Source organism: Rhincodon typus, chromosome 39, assembly GCF_021869965.1.
Source record: "Rhincodon typus isolate 14 chromosome 39, sRhiTyp1.1, whole genome shotgun sequence".
NCBI classification, from domain to species: Eukaryota; Metazoa; Chordata; class Chondrichthyes; order Orectolobiformes; family Rhincodontidae; genus Rhincodon; species Rhincodon typus.
In genome coordinates, this window is record NC_063370.1 from 15140482 (window position 1) to 15158708 (window position 18227).

General features: G+C 40.9%; 1 protein-coding gene across 1 annotated transcript in view; it reads left to right on the top strand.

Moving 5' to 3' along the window:
• The first annotated feature begins 7381 nt into the window (after positions 1 to 7381).
• timm50 (translocase of inner mitochondrial membrane 50 homolog (S. cerevisiae)) overlaps positions 7382 to 18227 on the top strand; it is a 154560-nt gene continuing 143714 nt past the window's right edge. Inside the window, exon 1 of the mRNA XM_048618327.1 lies at positions 7382 to 7836. Coding sequence (XP_048474284.1) covers positions 7431 to 7836 — 406 coding nt within the window. The 5' untranslated portion in view covers positions 7382 to 7430. The remainder of the gene's footprint in view (positions 7837 to 18227) is intronic.

Consider the following 18227-nt stretch of genomic DNA (forward strand, 5'->3'; position numbering starts at 1 on the left):
GAAGCTTTTTACTTTGGCATTTATTTTGAAAGCTTTTGAAGGATCCTTTGAAATTAACTTAGTACAGGATATTCCATTTTCACATTTCAAAGGCAAATCTCTAAGGGTTTCAGACTGCATAAGAGTTGTTCCTTGTGCTCGCTCTCTGGATGTGCTGTTTATTCTTCCAGCTCTCCTCTGATTGCATTAAGTTTCAGTCAAGTTGACCGGTTTAAAATGTCGTACCATGACTGGCCAGAAATATGTTTAAGGGCAGTGGAGCATTGAATAATCAGAATTGGACGTATTAAACTAAGTTGAAACTGAGAATGTACATCAGTTAGATTTGAATCCCCTACTTCTCAGCATTTGGGTGAGTCAAAGGTAAAGGGCCTGGAAATTATTGTCTGTTGAAATTCGTTGTTTCTTTTGCTTCTCTCCAGTTATGCTGGAGACTTGCAGTGACAGCGATCTGAAACCATCGGCTGCCTCCACCACACTTTGTGCACTGGGCATTCTCTTCCCCACAAATATTTAGAATGTAGTAGTGGCATTATTTTCAAGATTGCTTGTTTCTCAGGCCAGAGCAGAATTTGCAGGTGTCATAAGTTGCACTCTGGTGCCTATTTTCACTCACATGATGGAAATGTTCTTCCCCCGCAAGCTGTCTGCCGTTTCTCTCTCCCTGAATGGTGGGCAGCAAGTGTGTGAGCCACGTGATTGCTCTCGGTCCACATTCTCCTTCACCCTGGAGGCTGAGGAACTGATCTGGGTCTTCTGCTTTGTCAGCCAATTCAGCTGTTATGCTGGCCTTGCCTGTGTCAGTTGTCTCTTTTTCTCCCATACCTTGAGGTCCATTGTTTGTGGAATTCTGCTGAAGTTTCAACAGAACAATGAGAGTTATTCTGATTTTTCATCATTGCGATGTTGGGTTACCAGACTGTCTGTATACCTTATCATTTGATGCTGCCTAGAATGCAGGAGAAATGTACATGGCCCAAATATGAGATTTAATGCATTGCTTAACCAATACTGTTCAGTGTTTAATTAAAAGTTAAGATGCAAAGCCACAACAAAGGATGGAGTGGGATGATTTGGTTATATCACAGAGGCAATGAGAACCGTTGGAATCTTGGAGAGGGAGGATATTGCTGGGCAACTTGGACTCCTCCAAAGCTGCACAAAGATTCTTAGACACACAATGTATACTATGCAGGAGTCTTGTACTCAGATTGGAAGAAGTGTGAATGGATTTTTAATTTTTGTATACAGAGACTATGTCATAAAGTTTCTGAATTCACCAAAAAGAAAATCTAGCTGACTAGTTTCATAAAAACACTGAACCTACTTGAGATTTCTTCATCTACAGTGTTCGTAATATTTCTGGAGCAATGATTTATAAAAACAAGTTTGTTCATTATACTGTCAATTGGGAAAAAAATCCACTGTAAATTGCCTGGTTCAAACTCCATGTCAGTCAAACATTCAGCATCATGAGATCAAGATACAGAATAATTGTCCCAAGTATCAGAGGACTGCTGACATTGTTTAAACTTAATAATATTGCCCAAATTTTCAATAAGAATAAGATTAAAAAATAAGAGGTTGAGTGTAGCTGAATTAAAGACATTTTGTCTAACATTCATCAAGACAAATTCCAAAATACCAAAAGAGAAACCAACATTCATATTGTATAAGAGGGAAGTGCTGATTGTTTGGCCAGTGGATTGTGACTAATATATATATCCTCCAGTATATGCAAGTGTGCTGTACTGCAAAACTTCCGGACAATCCTAAGCTGGTTATAAGGTTAATGCTTTGCACACTTGAAAGTATATAGCAAGTGTTTTCTATTTGTTGAATCACTTCTAATATTGGGCACTGTGCTGTGAGTGTGCAAGCACAAACTGAGTTTGTGAATTATGCCAACAACCAATTTACAATGTTACTGTGGCTCACAGTATGGTGCACTTGCATGTATTAGCATTATTTCATGCATTATTATACAGGATCCTATTTGCAGTGGAAAAAACATCATCATGTGCCTGATTCAACTCAACAAAACAGGTGACAGTCTTTCTCTGGTTTATTACGGCAAAACTTTGATCAATCAAGTCAACCTACCTTGTTTAAAATTTAAACAAAGCTTGGCAGCTAACAGTCAGTCAGTCATTAACTGGTACATTTGCCATGGCAACAGCTCTACCAATCTGAGTGCACTTATCAACCAATCAGCACTTTTGTTTTCCCTTTACTTTGGTATGTTTTGTACATTGTTCTGATGTCTGCAAGATCATAGGCTTCAATAAAATGTCCTTTTTTTTCAACGATCCTCAAGTTCTCTCCTATACAACAAAGATCTTAAACATGGGGCAGAGGTTTTCCATCTTAGTTTGGTATGTTAGTTTGAAGTGCACTTGTGAAATTGGACCAGCTGCAAATGCTCAGTCCTGTTCGATGCATCAAAAAGAGAATGTTTAAGATATTGTTATTTTACAATGGCCACTGCTAAGATCTGCTTCCACTGTCTAGTTTGCTGAATGTCTCCTTCTGATGTAAAGTGTATTTCTGTGGTTTGGAAATATCACTGTATGGCCAATATTTGAGCTTATAAACCTATTTTTGTTTTGAATGGAGTCAATAAAAAGACTTGCAGATCTTAAAAAAACGAGTGTTGTACTTGCATGCAGAGGGCTGCTGTTTAAGATTTCTCCAGCTTCCTTTGCAAAACTATTCATTCTCATTCAGATATTGTTCTCCATGCTGGTAGCCTCTTCTGCATTTTGATAGTTCATATTCCACATCAGTGATTTATCATCCAATTCTGTAACAGGTCATTCGTTAGATTGTGCACACTGAGGAGTATCTACTCTGTTCTTATGATGAATGAAGTATGAATAGGCTAAGCCTACTCCACAATTCAGTGAGGTCATGTCTAAATGTCTGCCTTGATCCTACAGCCCAATTCTGTGATCCTTTATTTCCTTGGTGCTTCGGAATCTCAATGTTAGCCATGTTTTTACTCTAATACTGAGCTCTCACTGAGGAAGGCTTGAGGATTTCCTAGATTCACAAATGTCTAATAAGTTTCTCATCCCAGACTGAAATGACTGACACCTTTATCCTAAGACTGGTACTACATCACTGCCTGACATTAATATGGATGCAGTTTCCAGGAGGGAGTCCATGAAAAGTAATCAGAAACCTAAAATCCAAGATCTACCACCTTCTTTGGCCATTGAATATTGATGAAATTACAGGTGAAATCAATTCCACACTCACTGGGAATTAAATTTTGGACCTAGCTGGTTTGTGGCTCTAAATCTTGCTGGATAAGTGATGCCTTTATCCAATTATTCCTTTGGGAGGCTAGGGGAAGAATCACAACAGTCTGGATGTACACACCAGACTTGCGTCCCACCTGGTTAACAAGTTTGACTTTAAGATTACTTTCTTATTACTGATTTTCCAAAGAAAAAGTGAATAATGGGTCATGACAAACCTTGTAAAAGCCTGCAAAATCTTTAGTTGGAGTTAGAATAATCTACTTAAGAGCACTCTTGGAATGAGTGATGTTGGGTCATGGTGCAGAAACATGGCAAGATACTGTGTTGTGGGTACAGAATTGCTTCCCAATTCCACTGCATTCTATATTGTGAGGAGGTCCTGAGAGGAACCAGGCATTTGTACCTTCTTGATTCCGGGTGCTTTGTGATCTGGGGGACCAGAGAAGATGAAAAACCAAAAGGGTTATGTTTTTGGCTACTCATTTGGGGGACAGTTTTACTGGTGCTGGCACCACCTTTTCTGTGGCATGCCAAAGGATATGAAAGTGACAAACAGTGGACCAAAGCGCTAGTTTGAGAGGTTTTATACTGATTCTTAAAGAAGGGGGAAAGAGACGTAGAAATAAATATCTAAATTCCAGAGCATAAGGCCTAGGTACATTTGCAATTTAGTTGGCAGGGGAGCTGGATTTTGGGTTGAAGAATGTTGGGAATGCAATTAAGGTCAAATTTGGAGGAACACAGTTCTTAATGGATTGTCAGTTTTGAGACGATAGAGAGAGGTGAGACCATGTAGGGATATGAACAAGTTTAAGACTGAATTAAGACCATAATAAATAGGAATGGGAGTAGGCAGTTTAGCCCCTTGAGCCTGCTTGGCTATTCAATTCGATCATGGCTGATCTGAAATTCGTCACGTTCACATCCTTCATGTGATCCTAAACAGTTTGTGCCGGATGGCTACTCAATTGATGAATGGCATCAGAATCAAGTCTGGCAGTCTTCACTCCCTGACATTTGGGTGTGGGCTCAGTGGAAGATGAGAAATTTATTAAGGGAATTCCACAGCCTGGGTAGTAGGCTATGTTAGTGTTAAATGATGATGCACGTAGCACTGGAGCCAGATATTAAATGGGGATAGTGGCTGGGAAAGGCAAAACGAAAGAAACTAGGTTTAAAAGAAGTTGACTCTAAGACCTCATTGCATTTTTATAGTGCCTTTCACAACCTCAGTACATCCCAATTAATTTTCTTATTGCTAATTTGGCTATAATAGTACAGATATTAATTTGGATGCAACAAGATCCCATTAACTTAATGTTAAATTGTAATGGAAAAGATCAACAGATCAGACAGCATCTGTAGAGACAGAAATCAAGTTAAGGTTTTGAGTCAGATATGACCTCTTCAGAGTAATGTGTGTTCATTGAGGGATAGATATTGGCCACGACATTGGGGATAATACCAGCATTCTTCAAAATAATGCTATTGAACATATTATCACCATCTGAGACAGTAAACAAGACCTCTGTTTAATGCTTCATTTGACACATAATGGAACAGGGATAGGCTTCTCAGCCCTTCAATCTTATCTCTTTTGATAACATCTTGGCTGATTTGATTACTTCACATTGCTGTGTCTCTACCCTAACCTTTGACTCCCTTGTTGGTCAAGAACCTATTCTGCCTTAAAAGTATTCAATGACCTCTCTTCCCCTGTGGCCTGGAGAAGAGAATTCCAAAGATTCAGCCTAGTTTCTGTTTTTGAAAAGTAAACCCCTTATTTTTGAACTGGAAGACCTATTTCTAGTGTCTCCCACAAGGAATACCATCCTTTTAACATATCCCTTATGAAGACTTCTCAGGTCATATATGTTTCAATAAGATCATCTTATTTTCAGAACTCCAGTGGAGATAGGCACAGCCTGTCCAATCTTTCCTCTCAAAAAAACACCTTCATCCTAGGTATCAATTGAGTGGACCTTTTCTGAATTGCTTCCAACATTGCTTCCTTTCTTAAATGAGATCAAAACTCTACACAACATTCTAAGTATAGCCCCAACAATATTCTATACAACTGTAGCAAAACATTTCCACTTTAGTTTTCCATTTCCCTTGCAATAGATGACCATATTGTGCTTGGCTTGCCTTCTAAGAAAGAAGATGTACCTCCAACAGTATTCACTCAGTATTACACTTGGAAATACTGCTGATACAGGAGATATGAAATAAAATGTGTGTTGAATGAAATAGTTAACGTTTCAGGTCCTAAAATTAGAGGAAGAGTGAAGGTCTGAAAGAGTGACACTGGATTTGAAAGATTGTATCTGTTTCTCTCTCCAGAGATATTGCTGAGCCTATTGAATTTCTCTAACATTTTCTGTTTTTGTTACACTTGGAGTGTCATCCAGGATTTTGTGCCCAAGTCCCCTGTTTGGGAATTAACCCAATGTCCTTCTGACTGAAGCAAGCACTCGGCAAACTCAACCACTGCATTGTCATTTGATGTCAAGCCTAGTCTGACTTTTAAGATATGAGCACATCTAAGCAAATGCAATATAACATGACTAAATGCAAAGTTTTGCACTTCAGTGTAAAAAACAGAAAGCAAGAATATTATTTAAATGATCATCTATTGGGAAGTATGGATGTACAAAGGGATTTGGGTATCTGTGTACGTCAGTCAATAAATGAGAGTTCTGAAGAACTGGACTCTACATTAATTCTCTTTCTCTCCACGAATGCTGCTAGACCTGCTGAGTCTCTAGCAATTCCTGTTTTTGAGTCAATGAATAGGTGCAACAGGTAATTTGGAAAGCAAATGGTACATTGTCTTTCATTGCAAGAGAATTTGAGTTCAGAAGCAGGGGTGTCTTAATATAGCCATACAGGGTCTCGGTGTGACCACAGCAGGAGTACACCATAGTTTTGGTCTCCTCACCCAAAAATGGATATACTCCCATGGAAGGAGTGCAGTGGAGATTCACTAGGCTGCTACTGGTTATGATGGAACTCTCAATAAGGAAAAATTGGTTCAACTGGGCCTGTTAGAGTTTAGAAAGATGAGAGGGGATCTGATTGAAACATGTAAAGTTCCAACAGGACTAGACATATTTGATGCAGAGAGGATGTTTTCCCTGACTGGGGAGTCTTGAACCAGGGGTCACAGCATCAGACTACGAGGGTTGACTATTTAGGTCTGAGATGAGGAACAATTTCTTCATTGAACCTGTGGAATTCACTGTCACTGAAGGCTGTGGAGGCCAAGTCACTGAATATCTTCAAGAAAGGTAGAGATGGTAAGAACTGCAGATGCTGGAGTCAGAGATGATACTGTGTAGAGCTGGAGGAACACAGCAGGCCAGACAGAGGAAATATAGATACATTTTTATGTTTCAAAGGCATTGAGGGATATGGGCAGAAAGTAGGAATATGGCATTGAGGTAGATGATCATTCATGATCATTTTGAATCGAAGGTTCAAAAAAGTTTGTATGTTTCTAGCGCTGGACTGCAGTGATTTAAGAGGGCAGCTCAAGGCTAGCTAGGGATGGGAAATATCTGGTTGATGAATATATTAAAAAAATTCAGTCCTTTTGCTATATTATTTCACATGTTTCTTTATCAAGTATTTACCCTAACCCCTTCCAAAACTGATACGTATTCTGCTTCTTCAACCTCTGCATAATAAATGTCATTTGCTCAGTTGAAGATGACCTTGAATTGATGCTCTTCAGTTAAAAATTCTCTGAACAGTGGAAATGGATTGTCCCTGTTAAATTTGCCATTCATGTGAAAGCAGTAGTGTTCATGTTTTGTTCCTTTTTTGTTAAAGAAATAAGTCTCTGTTAGAGTTATTTTCCTACATTTCTCCCTGATTTCACAGGTATTTTGAATCGGGTTTTGTATTTCCTTTCAGGATTCATTTGTCCTCCTCCGCCTACTGTGATGACCTTTGGCATGCTTCGGGGGTGGGGGGAAAAAAACACGAAAATCAACCGATCTTGCTGACTGTCAGGTCCTCCCTATCGTGGCTTTGATTGGCTAGGCGACGTCGCCGTGCGTTAGCGCCTCCTTTTCCGTTTGGTCATGCCCCACATCAATCAGATAAAATGTGAGTTTGGTTGAGAGGGAGAGGGTGAAAGGGGTGGGAGATCGGCTCAAGATGGCGGCGTCGCTCAGTTGCATGTGTCGCCGCTCAACGCTGGACCTCTGCAGGAAAATCTTACGCTGCCGGCCTGCAACCAGTCGCAAAAGGTCCGCGTTGAAAAGTTGTGAGGTAAAACTCGGCTCTTCGCCGGCGTGTCGGACGCTGTCGACGGAGAGAGGCCGCGGGCCGAGCGGTGCCGGGGCGGGAGGCCTGGCTCATGCCATCCTGCAGGAGAAGCTGCAGCAGCAGGAACGGGCCAAAGAGGAGGCTGGCAGTGGGGAGCCAGGGGCTGGCAGCAGCGACACGGGCGCCGACCAGGAGCAGAAACAGAAGCAAAACGCAGCCTATGCCAAGAAAATGGTGCTGAGACTGGCGGGACTGCTGGGGGCCGGCAGCGCCTTCGCGGTGGTCTACGTCTTCGGTGAGTGACAGCGGTTTAGTGTCCACATCTGAAAAATCTCCAGCTGAAACTTCCTGTTGCTGCATTGTTATCTTCTATTTTTACTATGTCAACTGTCACGCTGCAGTTGCAGACTGTAGCCATGGGGTGGCACTGTGAAACCGCTTAGCTCAGGGTCCATCTGAATACTTCAATGATCTTGTCACTAACAGTGTAACGTGTCTTTAGGAGTGTGGATACACTTGTTTATAGAATTACAGGATTGTTTCAGTATAGAAGTAGGCCATTTAACCAGTTCTGATGAAGAGCCATCTAGATTCAAAATGCCAGCTTGCTTTCTCTCCATAACGCTGTCTGACCCATTGTGATCTCCAGCACTTCTTGTTTTCAGGCCATTTAAGTGGTTGTGTCCGTACCAGTTGTCCGAATGAGTATGAGCTAGTGTCTGTGGAATCTCTTTTTAACTTAGGGAGGGTGTGGTACAACACCTATCTCTCATTTGTAGCTGATCAGGAAACTTTTCTGCCTTGTGTTACAAAGATTTTCAGATTGCTGATCAACCTGTGTGGCTGCTTTATGATACCGGTTCTGTGGCCATTATGTCCTAAGGTAGGCCTTGACCTCGAGTTTCTGGCCAGAAGTGGTAAGGATGCTATATACTGTGCCACTGGACTCCTAGTGTAATTTTAATAATTACCAGCTTGGGTGGTTAGCTAGATGTGACAAAAGTGCTGCAAATATAGTGCTGGTTGAATTGTACGTCTGTTATTTGAATGTTACCTAAAGAACAAGACCTGTTGCTTTAGCTTTTTGTCTTGCTATCATCAGGGCAGTTGCAAGAATGTCAGATTTCAAAATTATCACAGCAGTTTACACCACAGGAGGAAAAAAAAAAGTGCTGATCAATTGACAAGTCGGTTCTGATTAGCTGAGTCACCAAAGCAATGGGAAACCTTTGATTCTCCAAGTTCCCGAATAATTCAAAAAAGTCATAAGGCCACATTTGTGAAAACTGAAACACAGCATTTATCTGTTGGATGTGATTCTGGATATGTCAATAGTGACACTAACAGCCAATGTAAGGCAATCAAACACATGGGTAATGTGGCTCACCTATTTTGCTAAATGTGACCTATTCAAAACAATGTCTGCAAACGAAATAAATACATTCAGGCCTTGCACCTTTTAAGAATTACCCAAGAACCTAGAGTTCTTCACCCAGATATCAAAGGAACTTGGCACCTTTTCACTAGTACTATGTCTCATTTTAGTATGTGTTGTGAGAGATAGTTCACTTTAAAAATGGTGAGCCAGTTTATTACTCCAGTTCATAAATATTGAAACAAAAAAAACTGTCAGTTGAATAAATGCAATGAACTGGTTAAAAACTATCAAGTCATTTTACCTCCTGCAGTTCTCTTCTATCTTGACCCAGAGATTCGTCTCCAGTTCCCAGGTAATGTTTTCTCTTTGATAGCCACATGTATTTTTTTTTTATTCATTCACGGGATGTGGGGAGTTGCTGGGTAATCCAGCATTTATTGCCCAGAGGGCATACAAAAGCAACCACATTACTGTGGGTCTGGAGTCATATGTAGGCCAGCCCAGGTAAAGATGGCAGTTCCCTTCCCTAAAGGGCATTAGTGAATCCAGGTGGGTTTTTTCCGATAATCGGCAATGAATTCATCGTCATCAGTAGACTCTTAATTCCAGATTTTTTTAAAAATTGAATTCGAATTCAAATTCAAATTCCACCATCTGCCATGGCCAGATTTTAACCCAGGTCCCCAGAACATTATCTGGGTCTCTGGATTAACAGTCCAGTGATAATACCACCAGGCCATTGCCTCCCCGATTTACTGGGTCTCTCGCTGCTTCTTGGCTTAATCATTTGATGTGAAGAAATAACTCAGCTATGCTCCTCGCTGTTTGCAGAATTGTTTTGGGTAAAGAAAGTGCTCCAGCTGAAACATTAAATGTTGCTTTTTCCATATTTGCTATCAAATCGAAGAATACGATTCCTTAGCACTTCCTATTTTTCAGCTTGTCAAATTAGAACAAAATATCCATGTCTTGAAGCATTGGTACCATTTCAACTTTTCTTCTCCCAAATGACTAAAGTACAAGGTGCAATCTCTGATAATTGCCGTTATCTTGTGGTATCGATACAGTTGTAGTACAGAGCTTGCAGCTTGGAGGTTGTGAGTTCAAATGCCAATATAGTAAATTTAAATTGAATTTAACAAGTCTTGTAATTTGTGGACTAGCTCTGACCAGACATTGACTAGGGGTACGATTCTTTACCCTTCCTTTCTTACCTGTAATAACTTACTAAAAATATAGATATTTTGTTTCCACTAGTGGTACATAACTGCACGTTATCAGTATACATGACAAAATTAATTCCAAACATGGATAGAAGACACATAAGTTAGAGTAAACCATTTGGCACATCAAGTCTTTTTACATTCATGGCTGACTTTGGACTTTAATTTTGCTTGCACACCAGTGCATTCACTGTGTCTAGCATCTTAGGATGTAGGCCTTTATTGATCATCATCATCGTCATCATCATCGTCATCGAATCCCTACAGTGTGGAAACAGGCCCTTCGACCCTCAAAAATTCCACCCAGACCCATCCCCCTATAACCCACCTAATCTACACATCCTTGAACACTATGGGCAATACCTGAAGGTTCATTGAATTTTAGTTCCTTCAGTTTCTCTGGTACTTTTCCTGATACTATTTACCTCATTTTTTTCACCTCCATCACAGTTGTTGCCTGCTATTTCTGTTGTGTAACTTCTATTATGAAAACACTCGGGTTTAACGGTTTGATTGTTTTTAAAGATAACTAAACAATGCTGATTGCCTGTGTAAAGGCTGGGGTGGGGGGCAACAGCTGGTTCACTGAGGTAGTAGTCAGGAGGCAGAGATCTGTAAAGCTTTATCCTGTGTATAAACCCTATCCTTTCATACTTCACCATCTGGCCTGTGTCCAGTTTAACAGTGAGCATTGCCACCAACTAGTGGGAAGGATGTAGAGGAACAAATATGCAAGGAGATTAGGGAATTGAGAGATTAATTATAATAAAAGACTTTAATTATCCCAATGTAAACTGGAATGGTAGTGGATAGAAAAAAAATGCAAGAGTTCCTAGAGGTGTTCAGGAGATTTGTACGTTAGTACATTTTCCAATCCAAGAAAAGAGGAGATTTCTGGATCTGTTTCTTGGGAATGAAGTGGACCAAGTGTAGTAGAAGAACTATAGGAGCCAGATCTATCATAAGGTTTAGGTTGGTTATGGAGAAGGGTTTGGAACAATCCAGAGTAAGAATAATTAACTGGGGGGAAAGCCACCTTCAATGGAGTAAGAATGGGTGTAACGCAGATAAATTGGAAGCAAAGGTTGGCAGCTGAATCTGTACCTGAGTAATGGGCTGCCTTTAAAGAAAAGATGAGTTAGGCTTGGTCAAGGTATATTCTTGTGTACAAGAGTAGTAGGGCAGACAAATTCAGAGCTCCCTGAATGACAAGGGAGATTAAGATGAAACAAAAAAAAGGTCCACTTGTGATACATATGACTTGCAATAAAGTAAAGTGTTCAAATCAGTGTCTCAATTAAGGAAAAGGGAGGAATTCTGACATGACTGAAATTGTTTTCACGCAGCAATTGGTTAAGATCAGGGAAGCATTATCATGCAGTGCAGTGTAGTGGAGGCAGGATCATTGAGGCATTTGAATGGGAATTATAAAGTTATTTGAAAAGTAAACGCAGAGGAGTTGCTCTTTCTAAGGGCCAGTGTAAGTTAAATAGTCTCCTTGTAAGTGGAATTATTTACTTCAGAAACTGAATGAAGCGGCCTATTAATAAGAACATTGAATAACCAAGCTTGCAGAAAGATGATATGTTTCCTCTGCTGGAGACTGAATCTGGCACCTGTTCATTTTCCCAACCTTGTGTTTTGTGTTTATAAAATGCCTGTATTTGTGGAAGATGTCTCACGATAATCACTGCACCAGCCTTCGATGTTGTGGACTGAGAGGAATTTGGTCCTTTCTCACTTTTGTCAGTTACTGCATTCTGAAATAACCTTTCATCTTGTATTTGGGTACTTAAGAGTCTTCCTATGAACCATTTGTTCTAGGAACACTTTTTTTAACCTTTTTTTTGTTTAGTTCTTATGCAGTTTTCTTCCCACTTATCCTGTAGGTGACATATCAGGATTGGCTTCCAGTAACTTGGTCAGTTGTATTTTTCTTAATTTTTTAGTATGGGTGGTCATGCTGACGGTTTATTTGAATGCAGGAGGTGGTTGATAGTTGAGCTTTACCAGTGAGCCTGTTGTCAGCTTTGTGCAGTGGTATCACTTTCTTCTCTGTGTTAAAGTTTACAAGATTGCATAATCTAGCCAAACTGCCCAATGCTGCACTGACAAATTGCTGTCTTTTCATTGAAACTTTAACCCAATGCCCTGTCTGCTCTCTGGTCAATGTAAATGATGCTATGGTACAAAGGAGCAAAGCATTTCTCTTGACCTCCTAGTAAGCGTTGCTAATAGTTATTGTTTCACTGTTTTTTGTGGGCTCTTGTGTGCCAATTAATGCCACATTTCATATTCTTACAGCAGCTGGATTTCTAAATTACTTCATTGGCTGTAAAGCACTTGGCGATGGGCCATATAAATATTCCAGCTGCCTCCAACATGAGGTGGAAGTTGTGAGCGTTTTGCCCACAGGATGTGTTTACAGGATAAATTGGTGAGTTTTCAAGGTGATCCCGGAAAATGTAGCTTCATTAATGGCGCAAAAACCATAAAGTGTAGCTGAAAGACAGGCATCGGTGTTGGGGGAAGTCAGAATGTGCTGCTTGTAGTTGAGCAAAGGGGTAACTGAGGTGGGGCTGGTTTCAGGCTCAAAAACGTCATTGTGCCTTCTGGCATTTTTGTTAGTTTCTGTGCTGTGAATGGCAAGATGAGCAGATTACAATCACCCTGTACTCTACCATCCGTACACAGCTGCCAGTGGATACTGAGAATGCTGTGGGGTAATCTGTTCTACCCTGCACTTTTCCCCAGCCTGCTCAATTTATTCATCCTTTACTGACTATCATTTATTCTACCTCTTGTCTTTTAAACTACCACATTGCATTGAATGCATTGATGTGACCTGGAGCAGTTTCTGTGGATCTCTGTGCAGCATTTTTTTTTATAACATTTAGTGTCCTTTCTGAAAAATGATGTTTAATTACTCAAGCATTTAGTTACAGCGAAGGATTACAAGCATATACTTCCTAGTTTGATTGTGTCACAGTTTCAGCAAACATCTCTATCGTTTAAGTCTTTCTCTTTTTTTTCTTTTTGTTATTCATATCCACACTCGGCAGAGGCAGTCGTGCGGTGGTAGCTGGGCTAGTTATCCAAACTCCAGCTAATGTTCTGGGGGTGTGTGTTCATATTCCACAACGGCAGATGATGAAATATGAACTCAATTTAAAAACTAGCTTAGTGGTGAACACGTGCCATCTGTCAATTGTCACAGACCCTGTCAAGTTTACTGGTTACTGATCACAGATCACCTACAGTGTGGAAACAGGCCCTTTGGCCCAACAAGTCCGCACCGCCCCTCAGAGTATCCCACCCAGAGCTATCCCTCATAACCCACCTAATCTACACATCCCTTAACACTATAGGCAATTTAGTATGGCCAATCCACCTAGCCTGCACATCTTTTGGACTGTGGGAGGAAACCGGAGCACCAAGAGGAAACCCACGCAGACATGGGGAGAATGTGCGAACTCCACACGCAGTTGCCCAAGGGTAGAATCAAACCCGGGTCCCTGGTGCTGTGAGGCAACAGTGCTAACCACTGAGCCACCATGCCGCCCAGTTTACTGATGATCTTTAGGGAAATAAATCAGCAACTAGACTAGTCTAATATTTAGACAAATATAACCTGATATCTAGTCTAGATGTGAGACCAGATGCCTCCTGGCAATTAGGGATGGGCAATAAATGCTAACCTAGCCATCAACACCTATAACAAATCCCTCAAAACAAATTTTTTAAAAAATCATTTTTGCGTACCATAGAAACATAGAATATAGGAGCAGGAGTCGGTCATTGAGCCCTTTGAGCCTGTTCCATCATTCATCGCGATCATGGCTGATCGTCCAACTCAACAACCTAATCCTGATTTCTCCCCATAACCTTTGCTCCCATTCACCCCAAGTGCTATATCTAGCTGCCTGCTGAATACATTTAATGTTTTGGCATCAACTACTTCCTTTGGTAATGAATGTCACAGGCTCACCACTCTTTGGGTGAAGAAGTGTCTCCTCATCTCCGTCCTAAATGGTCTACCCTGAATCCTCCAACCGTGACCCGTCACATATACATTGTTTTCCCTTGTGGGGAAGGTGTTAGAAGAATTTACAGGCTGATGAACCTGTTGAATGCTCTTTGCGTGACCACCAAGTCTGAGTGAGAACTTTTGGTCCTGGGTTAGCGACACTACAGCTGCAGCACAGGACCTGCTGTTTTTTTTTAATCAACCTGCTTGGATGTTCGTCGGGGAAGTGGGAATTTAACCCAGACCACCTGGCCTGGAGGTGTCGACACTACCACTGTGCCACAGGATCCTGTGTCTTTGTGTTTAAGTGAAACCCCAATTAATATCTCCAACTTGGCAGTGTATAACCAACACCAAAACTGATCAATTCCTTAATATCTTCTCCAATCCAGTTTGTTGTACCTGTATTCATTTGTTTGACATCAGATAGCTCTGTGTTTTGTGATTCAAAGTCTAATGAGGAACAGACCTTCCTTTAGGAAACTCCTAACTGAGTAGCAGGCACTGTTTTGGTTTTCTGGTACTGCATGTTATTTTGGGACTCTACATTTGGTACATCTTAGGGAGAAAACCTGCACAGAACAGTTACCCAAGCAGCGTTTAACTCACTGACCAGACATGTGAATAATATTTGCGTCAAATTATACGACAATAACAGCTTGCATTTCTATAGTCCTTCAGCATCCACCCAGGTATTGCGCAGAGGTGTAGATAACAAGATGCCTTAACTAAGGATATGAAGGCAGTGACCAAAAGCTTGCTCAAAGAATTTCATTAATGAAGAAAAGCTTCAAAGTGGAAAGAAGTTTAGGGTGGGAATGCTGTTGTATTATAGTTGAAGGAATGGCTGCCGCAGCAGTGGATGCGAAAGAGGCTAGAATTGGAGGAATAGTATTTTTTGTGGGGGAGCGCCTGAGTGTATGACTGGACAAAGTTGCAGACTCTTGCTTGGAGACAGTTCCTCAGTCCTTAAAAACTTGCACTGAAAATATTCTTTTACATACTATCTAGCTATGTGTGGTATCTAAGACAGGCCTCAGTCTGATATGTAGACTCCCCTGTCTAAAAAGTTTTTTGCTTTGTACTTTTTCCAGTGTTTTATACTGTTCTGAATGATTTCTTCGGTTAAATTTTCCATTTCAATATTGCTACATCCAAGCGATCTCTGCCTGTGTTGGTTCTTGAGCCAAAATTCTTATTATTTATCAGCAGCAGTGAGCAGTAAGTGGTGTAATGCTCATCTTGTTAAACTACGGTCCAGTCTAGTTTGATCAAATGTGTTGGGTGCTTACTTGAAAAATTGGAAAATTTACGTAATGATGACCGCAACCACTGCAAATTACTGCAAAGTTCTATCTTTCCAAAATGCCATTAATCTGGAGCCCAGTCTATCTTCAAGCGCAAAAGATCCCCACAGCATTGTTTTGAAGAAGAACAGCAGTGTCTTCCTTTGTATGTTGGGTTGATATTTGTCCCTCCACCAATATCCTGGCCACTATCACACTGCTGTTGCTGGGATCTTGCTGTGTGAAAACTAGCTACTATATTTCTGACATTTCATCAGTGACTACACTTCAGAAGTACGTCGTTGGCTGAAATGAGATGAACTGAGGTTGTGAAAGGTGCTGTTGAAATGAAAGATCTGTCTGTCTTTCCAAGAAGGAGTTGCTTGCTGCCCGGCATAAGCATGCTTTGTGGCATTCGTGTCTCATTGTGGAATGACCAGTTCAAGCTATCTCTTATTACTGCATTTTCCTACAGTTTTTTTTTTCTTTTAACACCTCTAATGATTTGATAACAACAAGCAGCACAATCGAAACTGAATTCCACCCTGACTCCTAAGCCCCACCCATGCTCTTGCCAAATTCCCAAATGTACTTAATTTCCTAAAGCATCTCAGAGCTTTCATATCCTTGGTGCAATAACTAACTTTACACAAATAGTGGATACATTGGGAAGTCTGTGAAGCTGGTATTGCTGATGGTTACTTTTATCAGGATTTAGGTGATGTTGGCAATCATGAATTCACTGCCAGTTTCTAGTTGCCCTGAGATAATAGTGGGCTTTCTTCAGTCACTGTTTTTGTTTAAGCTAAAAGGTGTCTTGCTGCGCCACTTTTACCTGTGGGACCAGAATAGGATGTAGGCCAGAGCAGTTAGTGGTGTCAGGTCTCTAGAAGCCTGGTAATGAAAGTTGTTGCAATAAGTGACCAACATTAACTGATTTCAGGTTCACTACAGCCCTCAATGCGATTTGATTTCATAGGCTCTAGGTTTGGGAGCCATTACCACAGATCACTGAAGATTTCAGACCTTTGATTGTGCTTTCTCATACTTGCCTTTTATCAAGAATGGAAGAGTAGACTATGTAAAAGGTAAGACACTGATAGTACAAGAAATATTTCAAAAGTCAAGTTAGCCGATCAGTATGTTTTTTGCCTTTGCTGCCCAGGCTACTTGGGAAAGAGAACACAGTCAGTAATGCTGTTTAAGAATAGCCTCATTCTGCTCATTTTTAGAATCGTACAGCAGGGAAACAGACCCTTCAGTCCAATTAATCCGTGCCGACCATAATCCCAAACTAAACTAGTCCCACCTGCCTGCACTTGGCCCATATCCCTGCAAACAAGTCTTATTCATGTACTTATCCAAATTGTCGTTTCAATGTTGTAACTGCACCAGCATCCATCAATTCCTTTGGAAGTTCATTCCACACATGAGCTGCTCTCTATTAAAAAATGGTGCAACTCATGTCTGTCTTAAATCTTTTTCCTCTCACCTCAAAAATATGCCCCCAGTCTTGAAATCCCCCACCCTAGGGAAAAGGCACAAAAACAAATGGAGGATTTGAGTTATAAGGAGAGGCCGGACAGGCTGGGACTTTTTCATTGGAACGTGGAAGGTCGAGAAGAACCTTTTTATAGGGGTTTAAAAAATCATGAGGGATATAGACAAGGTGAATAGCAGGTGCCTTTTCCCTAGATAAAAGCCAAAAGAACTTCAGTTGCTGTAAATCAGAAACAAAACCAGAAATTGCTGGAAAAGCTCAGCATGTCTGGCAGCATCTGTGGAGCGAAATCAAAGTTAATGTTTTGGATCTGGTGGCTGTTCCTCAGAACACCAGTTAATTCTGATATCTCTGCATAGATGCTGCCAGAACTTCTGAGCTTTTACAGCAATTTCTGGTTTTGTTTCTGATTTACAGCAACTGAAGTTCTTTTGGCTTTTATCTAGGGAAAAGGCACCAGCTTTTAATCTTATCTATACCCCTCATGGTTTTATAAACCTCTATAAGGTCACCCCTTGACCTCCTATGCTCCAATGAAAAGGGCTCAGCCTATTTGGCAGCTCCTTATAACTCAAACCACCCATTCCTGGTAAATCTTTTCTGAACCCTCTCCAAATTAATGATATCATTCCTATAATAGGGTGACCAGAACTGGACACAGTACTCCAGAAGAGACCTTACCAATGTCCTGGATTATGGCATCAAAGGTCCCTATAAAACTAGAGTCAATGGGAATCGGGTGGAAAATCCTCTGCTGGTTATCTTATGGTCTTAAGCTGCAAGGCCACGATTATTCCTACTCTGACATCTAGGTATCAGAGTAGCCCACAGACTGACAACCACTGAACGACTGCTACTAATGAACGTAAAGGATCTCATTCCCAAAATCAGCAAAACTGGGATAAGGTACAAAATACTATGTAAGGACTGTGAGAAACACTACATAGGCCAAACCGGAAGAAACCTGACAGTACGGATACACGAACACCAACTAACCACCAAGAGACACGACCAATTCTCACTTGTCTCACTATATACGGACAATGAGGGACATGGATTCGACTGCGACAACACATTGATAATTGCACAAGCCAAACAGAGACACGCCAGGGAATTCCTGTAAGCCTGGTATTACAACTGGAACTCCATTAACAAACATGTTGAATTGGTGTACAAACCACTGAGAAGCAAAACCGGAAGCAATACCAGTCACCTCAGCAAACCGAGGCATATAAATAACAAGCGGGATAGAACATCGACCCTCACCAGAG